At 39.6% G+C, this 17017-nt stretch overlaps 1 protein-coding gene across 1 annotated transcript in view; it reads left to right on the top strand.

Moving 5' to 3' along the window:
- SYNE1 (spectrin repeat containing nuclear envelope protein 1) overlaps window positions 1-17017 on the top strand; it is a 513156-nt gene that overhangs the window by 41994 nt on the left and 454145 nt on the right. The window contains 5 exon segments of the mRNA XM_073627830.1: window positions 2228-2323; window positions 4547-4630; window positions 8584-8604; window positions 9157-9249; window positions 14170-14348. Coding sequence (XP_073483931.1) covers window positions 2228-2323; window positions 4547-4630; window positions 8584-8604; window positions 9157-9249; window positions 14170-14348 — 473 coding nt within the window.

Raw genomic sequence — 17017 nt, 5'->3', positions numbered from 1 at the left:
ATGTGAGTTAGGGACCTTAGATTTTAAGCTCCTTGATGGCAGGGATTAATGTGAATGTGCAATGTACACTATATTACCAAAAGTATTGTGACGCTTGACTTTACACACACATGAACTTTAATGGCATCCCAGTCTTAGTCCGTAGGGTTCAATATTGAGTTGGCCCACCCTTTGCAGCTATAACAGCTTCAACTCTTCTGGGAAGGCTGTCCACAAGGTTTAGGAATGTGTCTATGGGAATGTTTGACTATTTTTCCAGAAGCGCATTTGTGAGGCCCGGCACTGATGTTGGATGAGAAGGCCTGTTTTTCTATCTGGTTGAGGGCAGGCCAGTCAAGTTTCTCCACCCCAAACTTGCTTATCCATGTCTTTATGGACCTTGCTTTGTGCTCTGGTGTGCAGTCTTGTTGGAACAGGAAGGGGCCATCCCCAAACTGTGTCCACAAAGTTGGGAGCCTGAAATTGTCCAAAATGCCTTGGTATGCTGACGCCTGAAGAGTTCCCTTCACTGGAACTAAGGGGCCAAGCCCAACCCCTGAGAAACCACCCAACACCATAATCCCCCTCCACCAAATGATTTGGACCAATGCACAAAGCAAGGTACATAAAGACATAAATGAGCGAGTTTGGGGTGGAGGAACTTGACTGGTCTGCAGAGTCCTGATTTCAACCCGATAGAACATCTTTGAGATGAATTAGAGCAGAGAATACAAGTCAGGCCTTCTTACCCACATCAGTGCCTGATCTCACAAATGCGCTTCTGGAAGAATGGTCAAACAGTCCCATGCACAAACTCCTAAACCTTGGGGACAGCCTTCCCAGAAGAGTTGAAGCTGTTAAAGCTGCAAAGGGTGGGCCAACTCAATATTGAACCCTACGGACTAATGCCCCGTACACACGGTCGGACTTTGTTCGGACATTCCGACAACAAAATCCTAGGTTTTTATTCCGACGGATGTTGGCTCAAACTTGTCTTGCATACACACGGTCACACAAAGTTGTCGGAAAATCCGATCGTTCTAAACGCGGTGACGTAAAACACGTACATCGGGACTATAAATGGGGCAGTGGCCAATAGCTTTCATCTCTTTATTTATTCTGAGCATGCGTGGCACTTTGTCCGTCGGATTTGTGTACACACGATCCGAATTTCCGACAACTGATTGTTGTCGGAAAATTTTATATCCTGCTCTCAAACTTTGTGTATCGGAAAATCCGATGGAAAATGTGTGATGGAGCCTACACACGGTCGGAATTTCCGACAACAAGGTCCTATCACACATTTTCCGTCGGAAAATCCGACCGTGTGTACGGGGCATTAGACTGGGATGCCATTAAAGTTCATGTGTGTGTAAAGGCAGGCGTCCCAATACTTTTGGTAATATAGTGTATGTAAAGCGCTGCCTAAATTGACGGCTCTATATAAATACCTGTAATAAATAAGTAAAAATAAATAAACATGACAAATGATTGATCTTTTACAACTGAATGGAGGTAACTGTTGTGTGAGGTATTTTAGCAGCATAAAAGAATTCCCCATACAGGATGAGAACTTTTCAAAGGTATCCTGAATCAATGCCGTGAATGTATAGCCTGATATTCAGTTACGCTATGCCATATGCACCCTGTGTGTACAATGATGACTGATTATTTCAAATAAAACTATTTTTATTTGAACATTTTTAGCAAATAACCAGTTCTCTTTATGTGACAGCACAGCTGCTCTCTTTACATAAATTCAAATCAGTAGTTAGCGCAATTTGACCAATAGGGACGTGATTTCTGGTTGGTTACTATAGTTCTTGCACACTACTTTTTTGCACTTTTGAGTTTGTGGTATGATATGTACAAAGCAGGTTTATGTAAAGTTACTGATATATCCTGGTCCAGACACAATTTGTATGGAGTTGGTTTGTTCTTCCTGTACTTGTGTGGGTTTTTCTTCCGTGTACTCTGATTTCTTACCACACGGCAAAGACATGCTGGCAGGTTAGGTGTTTCCAAATTGTGTGTGCTTGTATGTATGCATGTATGATAGCGACCTTGGACTGTAAGCTCCTTGAGGGCAGGGACTGATATAAATCTTCAGTATGTAAAGCGCTGTGTAAATTGCCAGCACTTTAAATAATAAATACTTGTAATAAATAAATATATTCAAATAGTTGTAAGCAGATATCTAATTGCACTTCATGAAACTGACCGTTGTCTTGTTTTTCCCTTTCTATAGAGAAATCCTCCGATAGTAATAAATGATCTTTTCGATGACATAAAAGATGGAACAAAGTTACTTGCATTATTAGAAGTCTTGTCAGGACAAAAACTGGTAGGTAACATAGAAAGTGTTCAAAAGAGCTTTTCACATTCTGATTTAATTTAGTTTAATTTGATTTGAAAATATATCATAATATAATTATTATCATTTGAATGCATCTAATTGAAGTGTTTAGATTTAGTTTAAGACCCCTTTCACATTGGGGCGGTTTGCAGGTGCTATTGCGCTAAAATTAGCGCCTGTAAACCGACCCAAAACAGCCGCTGCTGTGTCTCCTTTCACACTGGAGCGGTGCGCTAGCAGGACGGGAAAAAAAGTCCTGCTAGCAGCATCTTCGGAGCGGTGAAGGAGCGGAGTGTATACACCGCTCTTTCACCGCTCCTGCCCATTGAAATCAATGGGACGACGCGGCTTTACCGCCGGCAAAGCGCCTCTGTAGAGGTGCTTTGCAGTGGTTTTTAACCCTTTCTCGGCCCCGCTAAGATGACGGTAAATCGCTGCTAATAATAGCAGCGCTTTACCGCAGACGCACCTCCCACCCCAGTGTGAAAGGGGCCTAAGCCCTGGTTCACACTGCTAAGATTTCTGTTGTGTTCCAGAACACATGAGGGTGGATCTACTAAAGGCAAATAGAATCTGCACTTTGCAAAGTGCAGTTGCACTCTGCAAGAGTAGTTGCTCTAGAGGTTAGTAAATGAGCACAAGCCCTGCTGCCTTCCATTATCCAATCATGTGCAAGCAAAACTGCTGTTTTTTTTTTAATTTTCCTTGCACATGATTGGGTATTCTTTGCAAAGTGAAGCCTTACTTCATTTACTAAACTCTGGAGCAACTGCACTTGCAGAGGGCAACTGCACTTTGCAAAGTGCACAGTGTATTTGCCTTTAGTAAATCAACCCCCTAGAATCACATGACAAAACTATAAAACAACTATTACACACATAAATGATTTATAATTGATTGACTCCTGGAGAGCTTTAAATGTAGGTGCACGTGAAGTATACCTTTTATTCTGATCCACAGGATTCATATTCACGAAATTACTACATATTTTGTACCCCAATAATTCTAGCCAACACCCATGATGCCTCAATACACCCTTATTCCTGGTCAGACCACCACATCACCACTCTTAGCACCCAATTTATAGGCCTCACTTCCACCCCATATTCATGGAGAATCAATGAATCATTATTAACAGACCCCACACACCAAAAAAAAAAAAAAAAAGAATCACATGACAACAGAATTAACATGACTTTCTATGGAGGCTGTTCACATATGTGCAGCGCAATTCCAATGCGATTTTGAAAAGGGTCCTGTGAGTTTAAAGCAGTACGGTGCAATTATTACCTCCATAGACTTGAATAGTAACCGCATTCAAAACAATTATCTGTCCTAAGATATCAAGCTTCCAGTACGAGAAAGAGAGAGAATCGTAGCTTTATCCAAATCGCATGCAAAACAAATTGAAATTGCCTCTGAACCCCAACAACTTGCACTAATTAAATCACACAGAAGAATTGATTAAACTCACAATCTATCAGTGTGAACCTAACATAATATTTTGTGGTTTAACATAATTAATTTATTATAGTCAGACAAATTAAGCAAGTTTGCAAATACAACACTTTTCCCTTTTTCCTTTCTCCTGCCGTCTTTTGGGAGTTTAACTCCAATGGCATTCGCAGACACTTTGCTTTCTGGACATGGTGGACACCACTCAAACTCATCTTAGATATGTACAGTATGCTGCCTAGACTAGTTTAGCTTTGGCATACAAAGTTAAATTGGAGCATGAACTGCACAAAATATTTCCTCTATACCTGTAGGCATTTTATGTCCTTTTATAGATGTTTATAGACATTTTATTGAAGCTATGTGTTATATAGAAATGATTATGGCTGTTGTCATACTGTACAGTATAATCAACTTTGTGTGAGAAGACATGTTTTCATTACAAAGGTGCTCCTAATGTCTAAAGTGTACTGGTCTACACTGCTGCTATAAAAAAATGCAGGCAATTAGATGTGACCTGATTTGGCCATTGATAGTTGGATCCAGGAATGTTTTTTGTAGTAGGTACCTCCACAAGTCTGGTAAAGCCTGTTCAGAGCACAAAAGCATTGTTATCTTCAAGAGTAGCAACAGCATGCTAAAGGAGACCAAAAAGTCTAGACTCAAAAACGTAACAATTTACACATCCTTAGCCGTCATTATTATTTTACCGCAATTATATATCAGGCTAATATTTTTCCTAAATACTTCCTGCAGCCATGTGAACAAGGAAGGCAACTGAAGCGCATTCACTGGGTAGCCAACATTGGTGCAGCGCTAAGGTTTCTGGAAGGCAGAAGGGTATGTTTTCTTACTACAATGCATGCTATTCTTGACTGGTTATTGAATGTTGCAAACACTGTTATATTGTATGACCTAGGATGAGTGAATCAACGCTGACCCCTTTCCAATCTTTCAATCCTCATACATTTTCCTTATAAGAGCATATACTGTATATAAAGTATAGAGACATCACAGAAATCAATCAGCTTTTCACTGTCCTTTATCCAATTCATTGCTTAAAAATGATATAGTAAACTAAACATTTTCTTTCTAGCGTGCTTTCCTTAGAACCTCATTGTGTTAAATTTGTGTCTCATTATCACAAGAACTTGCAATATCATGGGGCTGTATTGTAGCTACAGAACAGTACTTTGTTATTTAACTTTGTTCAATAGGTAGTCAAAAGAACATGAATATATCTTTTTAGGTACTGTGCAAGATTGGCATTTTATTTCAGACGCAGTGATTTAAACAGGTGGAATATTGACATGTCGCCCCAAGCATGGAGATTTATTCTGGTGAAAAATTCAATCTAGCCACACTGATTGAATCTATTGAAAGATTGATGAGTTCCTAGTAACACAAAGACAATCTAAGATATAAGAACATTTTCTTACCCAGCTATTGTGTTTACAGAGAGGATTCTCTATATGGACTTTTAAATTCAGAATAATCTATTTTTTTTTAATTAACAGAAATGTATTAATATAGTCTTAGGTACTCAGGTCAGCTTGAAGGTATTGAAGGTCCACACGTATTCTCCCTATTTGTGTGCAACACATATATTTAATGAATTTGTCCTCATCGCTCACAATACCAGAATGACCATTACACAAATAGAGTTTTGCCTATATTTAAACTAAATATATACAGCACATATCAGCATATGTGCATTCAGCCCCTGGCAGCCTTTCAGACCCAGTTCGCATCATAGTGTTCTGTGAGCGAATATTGCTAAGTTTAAAGCTTTTTTATTAGGTTTAGGTTTGGGTGTAGAGAAGAATTTATTTTTATTTCCGCTAGATGTTCCTACTAGATAAATTTACCCTCTCGATTTGTCCTGGTAACCACTGTCCAAAATGTCAAAGTGTCCACAATCACAGTTGTCACCAGAACAAAAGGTGAAAATAAATCTTCCCATGGGGGGGCACAGCCAGCAAAATATAAACTGAGGGGTTTTAACCTCACCATATACTCCATAACTAAACATAATATTTTCGCTATACACACACACTTCAAAGGGCAAGTTTACCCCAAAATTGACACTCAGGAAATTTCCTTTGGCAAAAGTGGGGCTCCCTTTTAATGGCTGCAGTAAGTGTACAGACCCAGGAACTCAAGCAAAAGATTTCACAACTGTTAGGTATTTAACTCTCCACCATTTGCCAAATAGTGGATTTTCAGTTGTGGGAGAACTGACCAATAAAGGACCACTATCTGGTCCAATTATATTATTATTTATTACCCCCAAAAAGAGGTATTTTATAATATTGCTGGTATAGCTGCCTGAAATATACTTGTGTATTACCTAACCTCAAACCCCTGCACAGCAGAATTTAAAGAGGGCCTTCAGCCTACCCCCCTTTCCATTTTTTTCACTATGCCCCTGTTTAATAGGTGGTGTTTCAGGCACAGTTCGGATACTCACCTAGCCACCAGTTCTAGCGTTGACAGCCTTCTGTCAACAGACACTGCTCAGTCCCGGGCCGCCATATTACTTGTGATGTCATTGAGAGGCCCATTAGCTCTTCTGGGTTCAGCCGGCGGGACCCTATGGTTACGTGCTGCTAGGCCAGCCCCCTTCGGTCTTACTAAATGTAAGACTAAAAGCCTCTATGTGACATGCATATTCCAGGAGGCCCAGTGAGCACTGTGCATGTCATTCAACTAGGCGAATGATGGAGGGGCTGGGACTGCCGTATTCGAGTAGAGGAGGGGAGAAGGAGTCAAGAGCGGGGGAACATCACATAGAGGGTGAAGATCTGCTTTAAGTTTACATTGGCCACATATTTGTTACATATTTGTTACAAATATGATCTGTGAGAGCAGCAATATTTTCCAGTAACTACCTGGTAAGAGAGCTACCTAGACAACCCATTTTGGTGAGGTAGACTTTCACACTACATGGTGGATGGTAAATTTTGCTGATCGGACATATCAGCACATAAATAAAATATTAATATATAGCCAGCATAAAGATCCCTAATAGGACGTAAGGGAACATTTGCCTAATCTAATTGTTAGTTTTTGTCTTCTCAGAGTGCTTCTTGCTTCACATGCTCTGGGGAGCAGTCAATCTTTCAGGATGGATTTTCCTGATTATCCACCCCACTCATCTCTCCGTAGACATGAAAGTTCCTACACAACTCTTAAGCTGGCCATTTATACAAATGTTCATGCAAAAATTCTCGTCAAAACATTCCTAAAACGTTCTTCCTTGCCACCATTGAGTCAACTATTTTCATTTGAATCTCTTAAAAGTTTCCCCAGATCTGCTATTTAAATGCAATCCCAAACATATTAAACAGGTTTTACTACAATATGTACACTTTTCCTCAAACAAAAAACACATTCATAGTTAGAATGTCGTTAATTCGAGATTTTTTTTTTCATTCTGCTCCTCTGAACTTTTTTGTAATTACAGTTGATTTGACCCCAATAGCCATCAAAAAAACTGAATGAACCTTCTGAAAACAAACATTTCATTAGAAATTCTACTAGTGTACAGCCAGGTTCAGGTCACAGCTGCTAGGATTGTCATTGTAATTGTTATTGCAAGCCGGTGGGGGTATTACACATGGGTAGCCTCCCCTGGCGGTATGATTATGTCTGATTTTTTCACATCCCTTTTGTCCCCAGTGCTTTGTCCAGTGCCCTGCATGCAGTTTTATATTATATATACTGTTCTTTCTGTCTGGAAACTTGAGATTGTCCATAGCAACCAAAAAGTGTCCCTTTACGTCAAAAGTGGTTTTAGACCAGCTAGAAAACAGCGATAGTAAATTAGAACACTTGCAGAATTGAGCGATAGTGAATTGTGGGGAAATTAATTTTATTATTATATTATTATTTTTTATAATTATTTATAGTTATTTATTATATTATAATTTATGATTTTGTGTTTCAAACTTCATCATACCTGGGATATCTACTAGACTCTTGGTGGACAGATTTAAGTGTGTTATTACTAAGAATTACAGGCCTACAATATAAAACGCCAAATTTCTATCCAAAACAATTGTACCGCTTTGAGATGCAAAAATCTGACATAATCATACTGCCAGGGTGGCTACAGTCTTTTTTTTTTTTTTTTTTTTTTAATAGCAAACATGTCATAATTACCTGCTCTGTGCAGGGGATTTGCACAGAGCAGCCCCGATCCTCCTCTTCTCTGGTCCCTCGCCGGCACTCCTGGCCCCATCCCTCCTGGCAAGTGCGCCTACAGCAAGCAGCTTGCTATGGGGGCACCCAAGCTGCTGTTCTGTGTATTCATTCAGACCCAGAGCTGCGGCTCGGGCCCCCCTCTATCTCCTTATTGGCTCACTGACTTTAATTGACAGCAGCAGGAGCCAATGGCGCCAACTGCTCTGTCTCAGCCAATCAGGAGGGAGAATCCCGGACAGCTGAGTCTCTCATGCAACATCACTGGATCAAGATGGGGCTCAGGTAAGTATTAGGAGGGCTGAGAGGGGCCGCTGCACACAGAAGGTTTTTTATCCTAATGCATAGAATGCATTAAGTTAAAAAACCTTATGACTTTAGAACCATTTTAATTAAACAAGCTGCAGTTAGAAGCTGCTATGCTATGCACCAGATTTTTGTATGGACCAGCTTTAGTAGATCTCCCCCAGTGTGTGCCTGTATGTATGCCATAATAATGGTGTTACTTTGGTATAGAGGCTTTATAGACTTGATAATTGCAACAGTTTATTTTAATACTGTGCATTTGTGCATTTTACTTTACATGCAAGTCTGTATACAGAGGATCCCCGGTTAGTGGTTTTAATAGACTGTAATAACTTTTAAGTAATAAACAACTGAATTTGATATTACATTTTTAGAATTTTTTAATGAAATATGCAGCTGAGCATGCTGAGTGCTTTATATTACTGAGTACTTTATGTTGATTATATAATGATTTTCTTTTTAAGGTGATGCTTCTTTTACAACTTCTGTTCACTCTTTGCAAGGCAGCTGTTAATGCCTTTAGCATGCACATTGGTTTCTTTTTTGTTGTTGTTGTTTTTTCCTTATTTCCGTTCCCCTTCCTATTTGCTCATGAGCATGTCTGTATTTCCACAGTGAATAGCAACAAACAGCAACACCTACAGGCAAAGGATATAATAAATTACATAATTTGGGCTGTGCTTCTTTATTCTTTGTTCATGTACTGTATAATTACCAAACATGCTCAAGAGAGGTGTATAAAATTAGCATCTTCTAAAATAATTTGAATAATTAAATTCAAATTAAAACAAATATTTTGAAGCAGTAGTTTGGGAAATATCCAGTTGTGATTCACTGTTGTTGTCTTTTTGTTCCAGATTAAATTAGTAAATATCAACTCAACTGACATTGCTGATGGGAAACCTACCATTGTGCTTGGTTTAATATGGACCATCATTCTGTATTTTCAGGTAATTATAATTTGGGGTTAGTGAGGAGCGGATCTGAGAGTTACCATTTTTCTGAAAATTGGGAATTTGGCTAAGTGCTTTGGAGGTAATTGGAAATGTGAAATTAGGGTGATTTATAATGTGCAATGTGCTTTAAAAGGCTTCTGAGGGTAACAATGTTCCTTCTAATTATCCTAGACTAGTGCTAAAAAAAACAGTCCCTCATTAGCTTCTTTACTTTTATTTTTTTTTTTTCAAAGAAAAAAAAAACTAGACAGGGAAAAAAGGTAAAATAAGAAATTTAAAGTGATAGTACACAAATAAGAGCAATCAAATAAATGTTACTGCATGCATGTTTAGGTACACAATAATGTGTGTTGCATTGCCAATGTACTTAAAACTGAAAAGTACAGATTTTTTGAAAATGCACCTGAACATTTACCTGAACATGCATTGCATGGATGGTGCTCTGCAATGCTCGTGCATTGGGGTGCATTTGCATATTGTGTTGGGGTGTTATAATATATGTCACTGCACCACCAATTTTACAACTCATTACCACAGCAAACAAATGTGAAGCCTACCTAATAAACAAAGAAGCAAAATAAACAAAACTACCCTAAATATACCCCCTCTGGCAGAAAAAAGCACATCCCCTACATAAAAAGTAGAGATGGGCCAAACACCAACCCCCCCCCCCCCCCATTCTTTTCTCACCAAAACTCCCAAACAGAGAAAAAGTTCTGACCCGAACTGCAAACACTGTGGAAGTCTATGGGAGCCGAACTTGAAAAATCTAAAGTTTCTATTTTGAAGGCTTATATGCAAATAATTGACCATAAAAAGTGTGTGGGGGTCCGGGTACTGCCCTGGGGGGACATACTGTATATCAATGTAAACATTAAAAAAAAAAATTTTTTTACAGGAGCAGTGATTTTAATGATGCTTAAAGTGCAACAATAAGAATGAAAAATTCCTTTAACCACTTCAGCCCGAGTCTCTTTTTTTACACTTGTTGTTTACAAGTTAAAATCATTTTTTTTTGCTAGAAAATTACTTAAGACCCCCAAACATTATATATATATGTTTTCTCACACCCTAGAGAATAAAATGGCGGTCGTTGCAATACATTCTGTCACACCCTATTTGCGCACTTTTTAGGAAAAAATATACTTTTTTGAATTAAAAAATAAGACAACAGTAAAGTTAGCACAATCTTTGTTATATTGTGAATGATAATGTTACACCGAGTAAATTGATACTCAACATGTCACACTTAAAAATTACATCTGCTCGTGGAATGGCGACAAACTTTTACCCTTAACCCTTTTACCCTTAAAAATCTCCATATGCGACGTTTAAAAAATTCTACAGGTTGCATGTTTTGAGTTACAGAGGAGGTCTAGGGCTAGAATTATTTCGCCCACTCTAACGATCGCGGTGAACACCGTTTTAATATGCGGGCGCTACTCACTTATGCATTCACTTCTGCACGCTTCTGCATGCGAGCTTGATGGGACAGGGCGCGTTTACATTTTTTTTTTCTTATTTATTTTACCTTTTATTTATTATTTTTACATTGTTCTTTAAAAAAAAAATCTGTCACTTTTATTCCTATTACAAGGAATGTAAACATCCCTTGTAATAGAAAAAAAGCATGACAGGACCTCTTAGTAGCTTGCAGCTGCCATAACAACGATATTCCTCTTCAAAGTACCGACATATAACGACGGCGGGGAGTCCGGAAGTGGTTAAATATAGTGCCTGGGGGCCCCCTTAGTCTGCCTGTAAAGTGGTGCCTGTAAAGTGGTGCATCTGTAGCATGTATCGAACTTGCTGCAGCAAAAATTACATTTCTAAAAAAAAAATGCATGAAATGACATTTAAATTTCCAGCAATACAATACCATTTCCAGCAATAGAAAAAAAATGGTGTGGGGTCCCCCCAAAATCCATAACAGACCCTTATCTGAGCATGCAACCTGGCAGGCCAGAAAAGGGGGGGTGAGCGAGTGCCCCCCTCCTGAGCTATACCAGGCCACATGCCCTCAACATGGGGGGTGGGTGGGTCCCCAAAGCACCTTGTCCCCATGTTATGAGGACATGGATCTCTTCCCCACAACCCAGGGCTGTGGTTGGGGGGTCTACGGGCGGGGGGCTTCTCAAAGTCTGGAAGCCCCCTTTAAGAAGGGGGCCCCCAGATCCCGGCTGCCCTCTATGTGAATGAGTATGTGGTATAAAGCACTCACCAAAAAGTGTCAAAAAGTAACAAAAACACAGAGACAGTTTTTGACAATTCCTTTATTAAAAAAAAAAAAAGCAGTGTCCCCTGATGTAGATCCATCATCAATCATGACAACACCGCACCCCTGGAGTCGAAAATCAAAAAAATAAACGCTCCGGCCGCCGTGAAGACAAACTGCCGAATGGCTGACTTGCCGTTTGACAATACTTATATACATAAGGGCGGGGCCACCTGGCGACATCCCCTGGTGGCACTGGTCCCTTGTGACATCTCTGACCCAGCATGCATCAGTCCGTGACATCGCAAGGGAGCGGTGGGTGCCCCACGCCATTTTTTATTGTTTAGTATTTTTACCTGCAAATTTTTTTTTTCAATTCAGCTGTCAGCGGTGAAGCCCTTTGACAGCTGATGACTCATCGGTTGTTAAGGACCAGCTGTTGTGTCGGAGAGATGGCCCCTGCGCACAATAGCCGACGGGAGAACATTTTCTGACAGATTGTGCCTTGCAGTGGAGAGGCGTGTTCATGTTGATGAGGGGCGGATTAGTACAAGATGGGGGCAGATTATTCAATAATGGGCAGTGCTGCAAAACACATATTTTTCTGCTATTCTTCCTGGACGCTTGCAGGTTGTGTTTAGTCAACTGAAGGGTGGATTTTTCTATCTGAAAAATGTGTTTTGCAGCACTGGCCTTCATTTAAAAATCTACCCCCATCATGTACTAATTCACCCCTCACCAACATGAACATGCCTCGCCAGCGCCAGACACCATCTGACAGAAAGATTTCTTCCATTAGCTGTTGTGCGCAGGTTCCGTCCCGCCAACACAACAGCTTATTGTAAACTCAGCTTTTGCTGTTCCATACGGCGCATGCGCAGTGCATCCCGGGCACTTCTCGATAACGGGCACTATCCGCCAGAATACCGGCTCAGCTCCTTAACAACCAGCTTTCACTGCACCCTGATTGGGCAAAGCTTTGTCCAATCAGGATGTAGAATGCACTGTGCATTGCAGGGAGTTCGGTGGGGTGAACACCCTGCAAATTTGGGTGTTCCCCGACGGTGCAAACAGCCAATGTTCGGCCTGAACTCATGCTCGAGCTGAACCATTCGCACAACACTAATAAAAAGTAAATATTTTTTTTTTGCCACAAGAAGGATATTTGTAGGTTAGACTGTGCCAGTTTAAAGAGATTGTAAAGTCTTTTTTTAAAGTTTTTTTTTCTCTAAAAATTAAACATGTCATACTTACCTGCCCTGTGCAGTGGATTGCACAGGGCAGCCCAGATCCTCCTCTTCTCAGGTACCTCTTCGCTGCTCCTGGCCCCTCCCTCCTGGCGAGTGCCCCCACAGCAAACAGCTTGCTATGGGGGCACCTGAGCACAGTCACAGATCCCTGTGTCTGCCCCCTCTCTCTCCTGATTGGCTAACTGACTTTGATTGACAGCAACAGGAGCCAATGGCGCTGCTGCTGTGTCTCAGCCAATCAGGAGGAGAGTCCTGGACAGCTCAGGCTCACGTGGACATCGCTGGAGAGAGATGAGCTCAAATAAGTATTAGGGGTGCTGGGGCGGCTGCTGCACACAGGTTTTTTATCTTAATGCATTGAATGCATTAAGATAAAAAAACTTTCTGACTTTACAACCACTTTAAACCATTTACACACAATGAGAATATCAGACTAATGATTGTCCTTTTTTTTTTTTTTTTTTTTACGTATGCTAGTCTCATATCAAAAACAAATTGGTTACTAAAGTTACAAAAATTCTCGTTGGTCAGAATACAACTTTAGATATGATGTAATGTGCTGTATTGTAATGCATTCTTTAGTTTCTGAGCATGAGCGGTCTTGGTCAAATCGTTCCTTCTGTTATCTTGCGAGAAATATTTTCATGATTGTCCCTTCAGATTTTTTCACATGAACTGTCGTGATCGGCTCTCGAAAGTTGTGTACTAACAAATAGATTATCGGACAATCACCTGAATGCATTTTTTTTTTTTCATCCAATTTTCTCTTAATGTGTACTAGGCATTAGCATGGTTGCACAGTGTCAACCCTGTAGTAATGTCAACTACTTTTAACAGCTATTTATTCACTGAGCTGTGTGATTAGGTTTAATTCACTGCTGCTGTGATGGCTCATGGGAGTCTATTTGTCAATTTACCCAACTGTCACTAAAGATTCTCATTTTTTTTTGTGGAATCTTAGGAGAATAATGTGTGAATCTTGGGTGAAAACAGTGACAAACAAACACCATAGAGTTTTGTTAACAGATTTTAGTATTGTACCAAGAAAGATGCAATGCCAAAGGTTAAAAGGAGGCTAGAGATCCATCTGCTGCTTTAAATGTAAATGTAAAATGTAAATATACAATATTTATTGTGTTTATATTATCATGTTTACCTGACTAAAAACTGCATTTTTTTTACAAATAATTCCTGACCATAATAACTCAAAAACATATGCAGAAAATCATTATGAATTATTTTTAAAAAAGAAATGTAAAAAGTTGCGAGGGTGCCGGTCAGAAAGTGCTCTTGCGGCTGCTGATTCACCAGTGTAAGGGCTTTCTGATTGGTCATTCACTGCGATATTTAAACTCAACCACATTTTGTATCACTATGTTCACATTCAAATTTAATTGATCAAGTGTTCATGTATAAGGTTTTTTTTTTTTTTATATATACTTTTTATAGATTGAAGAATTAACCAGCAATCTTCCACAACTTCATTCACTGTCTAGTAGCACATCTTCAGTAGACAGTTTAGTGGGCTCTGATACAGCCAGTCCCCCAAACAAACGCAAAGTGGTCAATAAAATTCAGGGAGGTGCCAAGAAAGCCCTGCTTAGATGGGTACAATATACTGCAGCCAAGTAAGTATATTTTTATTTTAACTTTCATTTCTTTTACTTTGTATGTTCATAAAACACGTCTTATGTACTGTTATAAAACTTAGCATAGCATTTAAGCAGAGTCAAGATAGAAAAATAACCAGTATACATCAATAGCAGGGATAAGAAAATCAAGCATGATATGTGAATCTGATGTTTTTATGGCTAACTGAAAAATGTTGAATATGTACATATGAATATGAAAACCCTTAAACACTTAGTAGTGTAAGTTTTCAGTGGTTACTCCTGCTGACCCGTATGTCGCTACTGTGTCATGTAGTGACTTAGGGATCGATAGATGGAACCATAGAGCACAGCTGGTTGCTTTACCAATGTTGCTGTAAATGTACCTTTACTAAGTTGATTGAATTTTTTTTCTCCTACCCATTATTAAATAAGACGTCTAATAATATTGCTTTACTTAATACGGAACTGAGCGCTGAGAAGAAACAGTTAATGCTGCATGAGCTAGCTATCTATGGGTCCTCAGTCAATTCACACCCATGTGTTACTGATGTGCCGTTTGCTAGTCCCTGGCATGACGAGTTCACTTTTCAAATCTTTACCCACACTTTAATATATTTGAATATGTTAGTTAAGTCATCTGCATAGGTGTGCGCAGCCTCTTGCATTAGGATGTGCACCCCAAAGCTCAAATACATATGCATGTGTATATGTACTGATGGTGTCAGTAGGGCAGTGGACAGTGTAATTTTGTTAATTTTCTTTTCCCCAAATTTTTGGGCTTGTGTAACATTTTTGGGGGGGGGGGGGGGGGATGAAATATCAGTGGTCTAAACAGGGGGGAATATGCAGCACACAAGGCAAATAGGGTGTGCCCAGGCACACCTGGCACACCCTGTGCGCACGCCTATGGTCACCTGTAAGATGTATTTTCTCCAAAATGAATATATGGAATTCCAGGCCTTTAACCACTTGATATCCTAAGGCCGTCATATGACGGCCTTGACTTTCCGGGGTTATATCTGAATGATGCCTGAGGCTACAGACATCATTCACATACCGGCATTTTCAGCCAGCGATTCCGTACACCATAAGAACGATCATAGCGGCTGTTCCGCCGCTTGATCGTTCTTACGGGCGGTGAAAAGGGACGTCCCCCCCTCCCGCCGCCCTCTGGTGCTTCTACCGACTCACCTCAGCGATCGGTGAGTCAGAGAGCGGATCCGCTGGCGCTGGATGTTATGACGTCACGCCCGGCCGCTGCATTCAAAAAAATGGCGCCGCCTCGGCTGGGAAGCGGTGATCGTTTTTTTTTGTTTTTTGTTTTATTTTAGGCTTCCCAGCCTAGAGGTGAGATGTGGGGTCTTATTGACCCCATATCTCACTGTAAAGAGGACCGATCATGCCATATTCCTATTACAAGGGATGTTTACATTCCTTGTAATAGGAATAAAAGTGATCAAATTTTTTATTTTTTTTTTTAAAGTGTGAAAATAAAAGACTGTAAAAAAGACAGTATACGTAAGTCCCGCCCACATATGAAACCGGTGTTCAAACCACACATGTGAGGTATCGCCGTGAACGTTAGAGCGAGAGCAATAATTCTAGCCCTAGACCTCCTCTGTAACTCAAAACATGTAACCAGTAAAAAATTTTAAAGCGTCGCCTATGCGGATTTTTAAGTACCAAAGTTTGACACCATTCCACGAGCGTGTGCAATTTTGAAGCGTGACATGTTAGGTATCTATTTACTCAACGTTTCATATTATGCAAAAAAATTTGGCTAACTTTGCTGTTTTGTTTTTTTTTAAAGCATGAAACTGTTTTTTTTTTTTTAAAACGCGTTTGAAAAATTGCTGCGCAAATACCGTGCAAGATAAAAAGTTGCAATGACCGCCATTGTATTTTATAGGGTCTGTGCTAAAAAAACATATATAATGTTTGGGGGTTCCATGTAATTTTATAGCAAAGAAATGATGATTTTTGACATGTAGGAGCAAAGTGTCAGAATTGGCCTGGATGCGAAATTAAAGTGATCCTTTGCCCACAGGGTCATTGTAAAAGAAGTCCAACCTGTAAAAAGAGAAGCTATACTTAACCTCCCACAGCCTATGTCTTATAGCACTTTGGTGACAGGGTCACTTTAAAGCAGAACGTCACTGCATCTGAGCACTATAAACCAAAAATGCTATCTAATTCATTTTTAATATATAATATTCAGTAAGTAAACTCACAAATCCATCCATGTCTCCATACTTTATTTTGCTGAGAAATCACTGTGAAAAACACCCCTTAGACTTTCTGGCCTTGGCCATCTTGAGTAAGGGAAAATGATTCATGTAGCATTTAATTTCTGGAATCCATCTGAGGGTGTGCTTAGCTGGGAAAGCTCCTCCTTCTCTCCTGAAGACTCATGGGATGTATGATATCATTTGCTTAGGCAGGAAGTAACTGAAAAAATGTTAAAAAAAAAAATGTAAAACAAGTATATATGAAATATTTCATATCTATTAATGCTAGCAGCATAAGGATTAAAAATATTCAGCGTTTGGAATTTTTTGTATGGAATCTTCTGTACTATTTGATCAATCTTTAGCCCAATTCATATGCTTGCACTGAATCTTTTATACTGAATGATAAACCAATAAATACATTGAAAATGAAAAATATTCAGTGTTGATTAGGAG

Source organism: Aquarana catesbeiana, linkage group LG04, assembly GCF_042186555.1.
Source record: "Aquarana catesbeiana isolate 2022-GZ linkage group LG04, ASM4218655v1, whole genome shotgun sequence".
Classification (NCBI taxonomy): Eukaryota; Metazoa; Chordata; class Amphibia; order Anura; family Ranidae; genus Aquarana; species Aquarana catesbeiana.
This window is presented reverse-complemented; position numbering and strand designations above follow the sequence as displayed.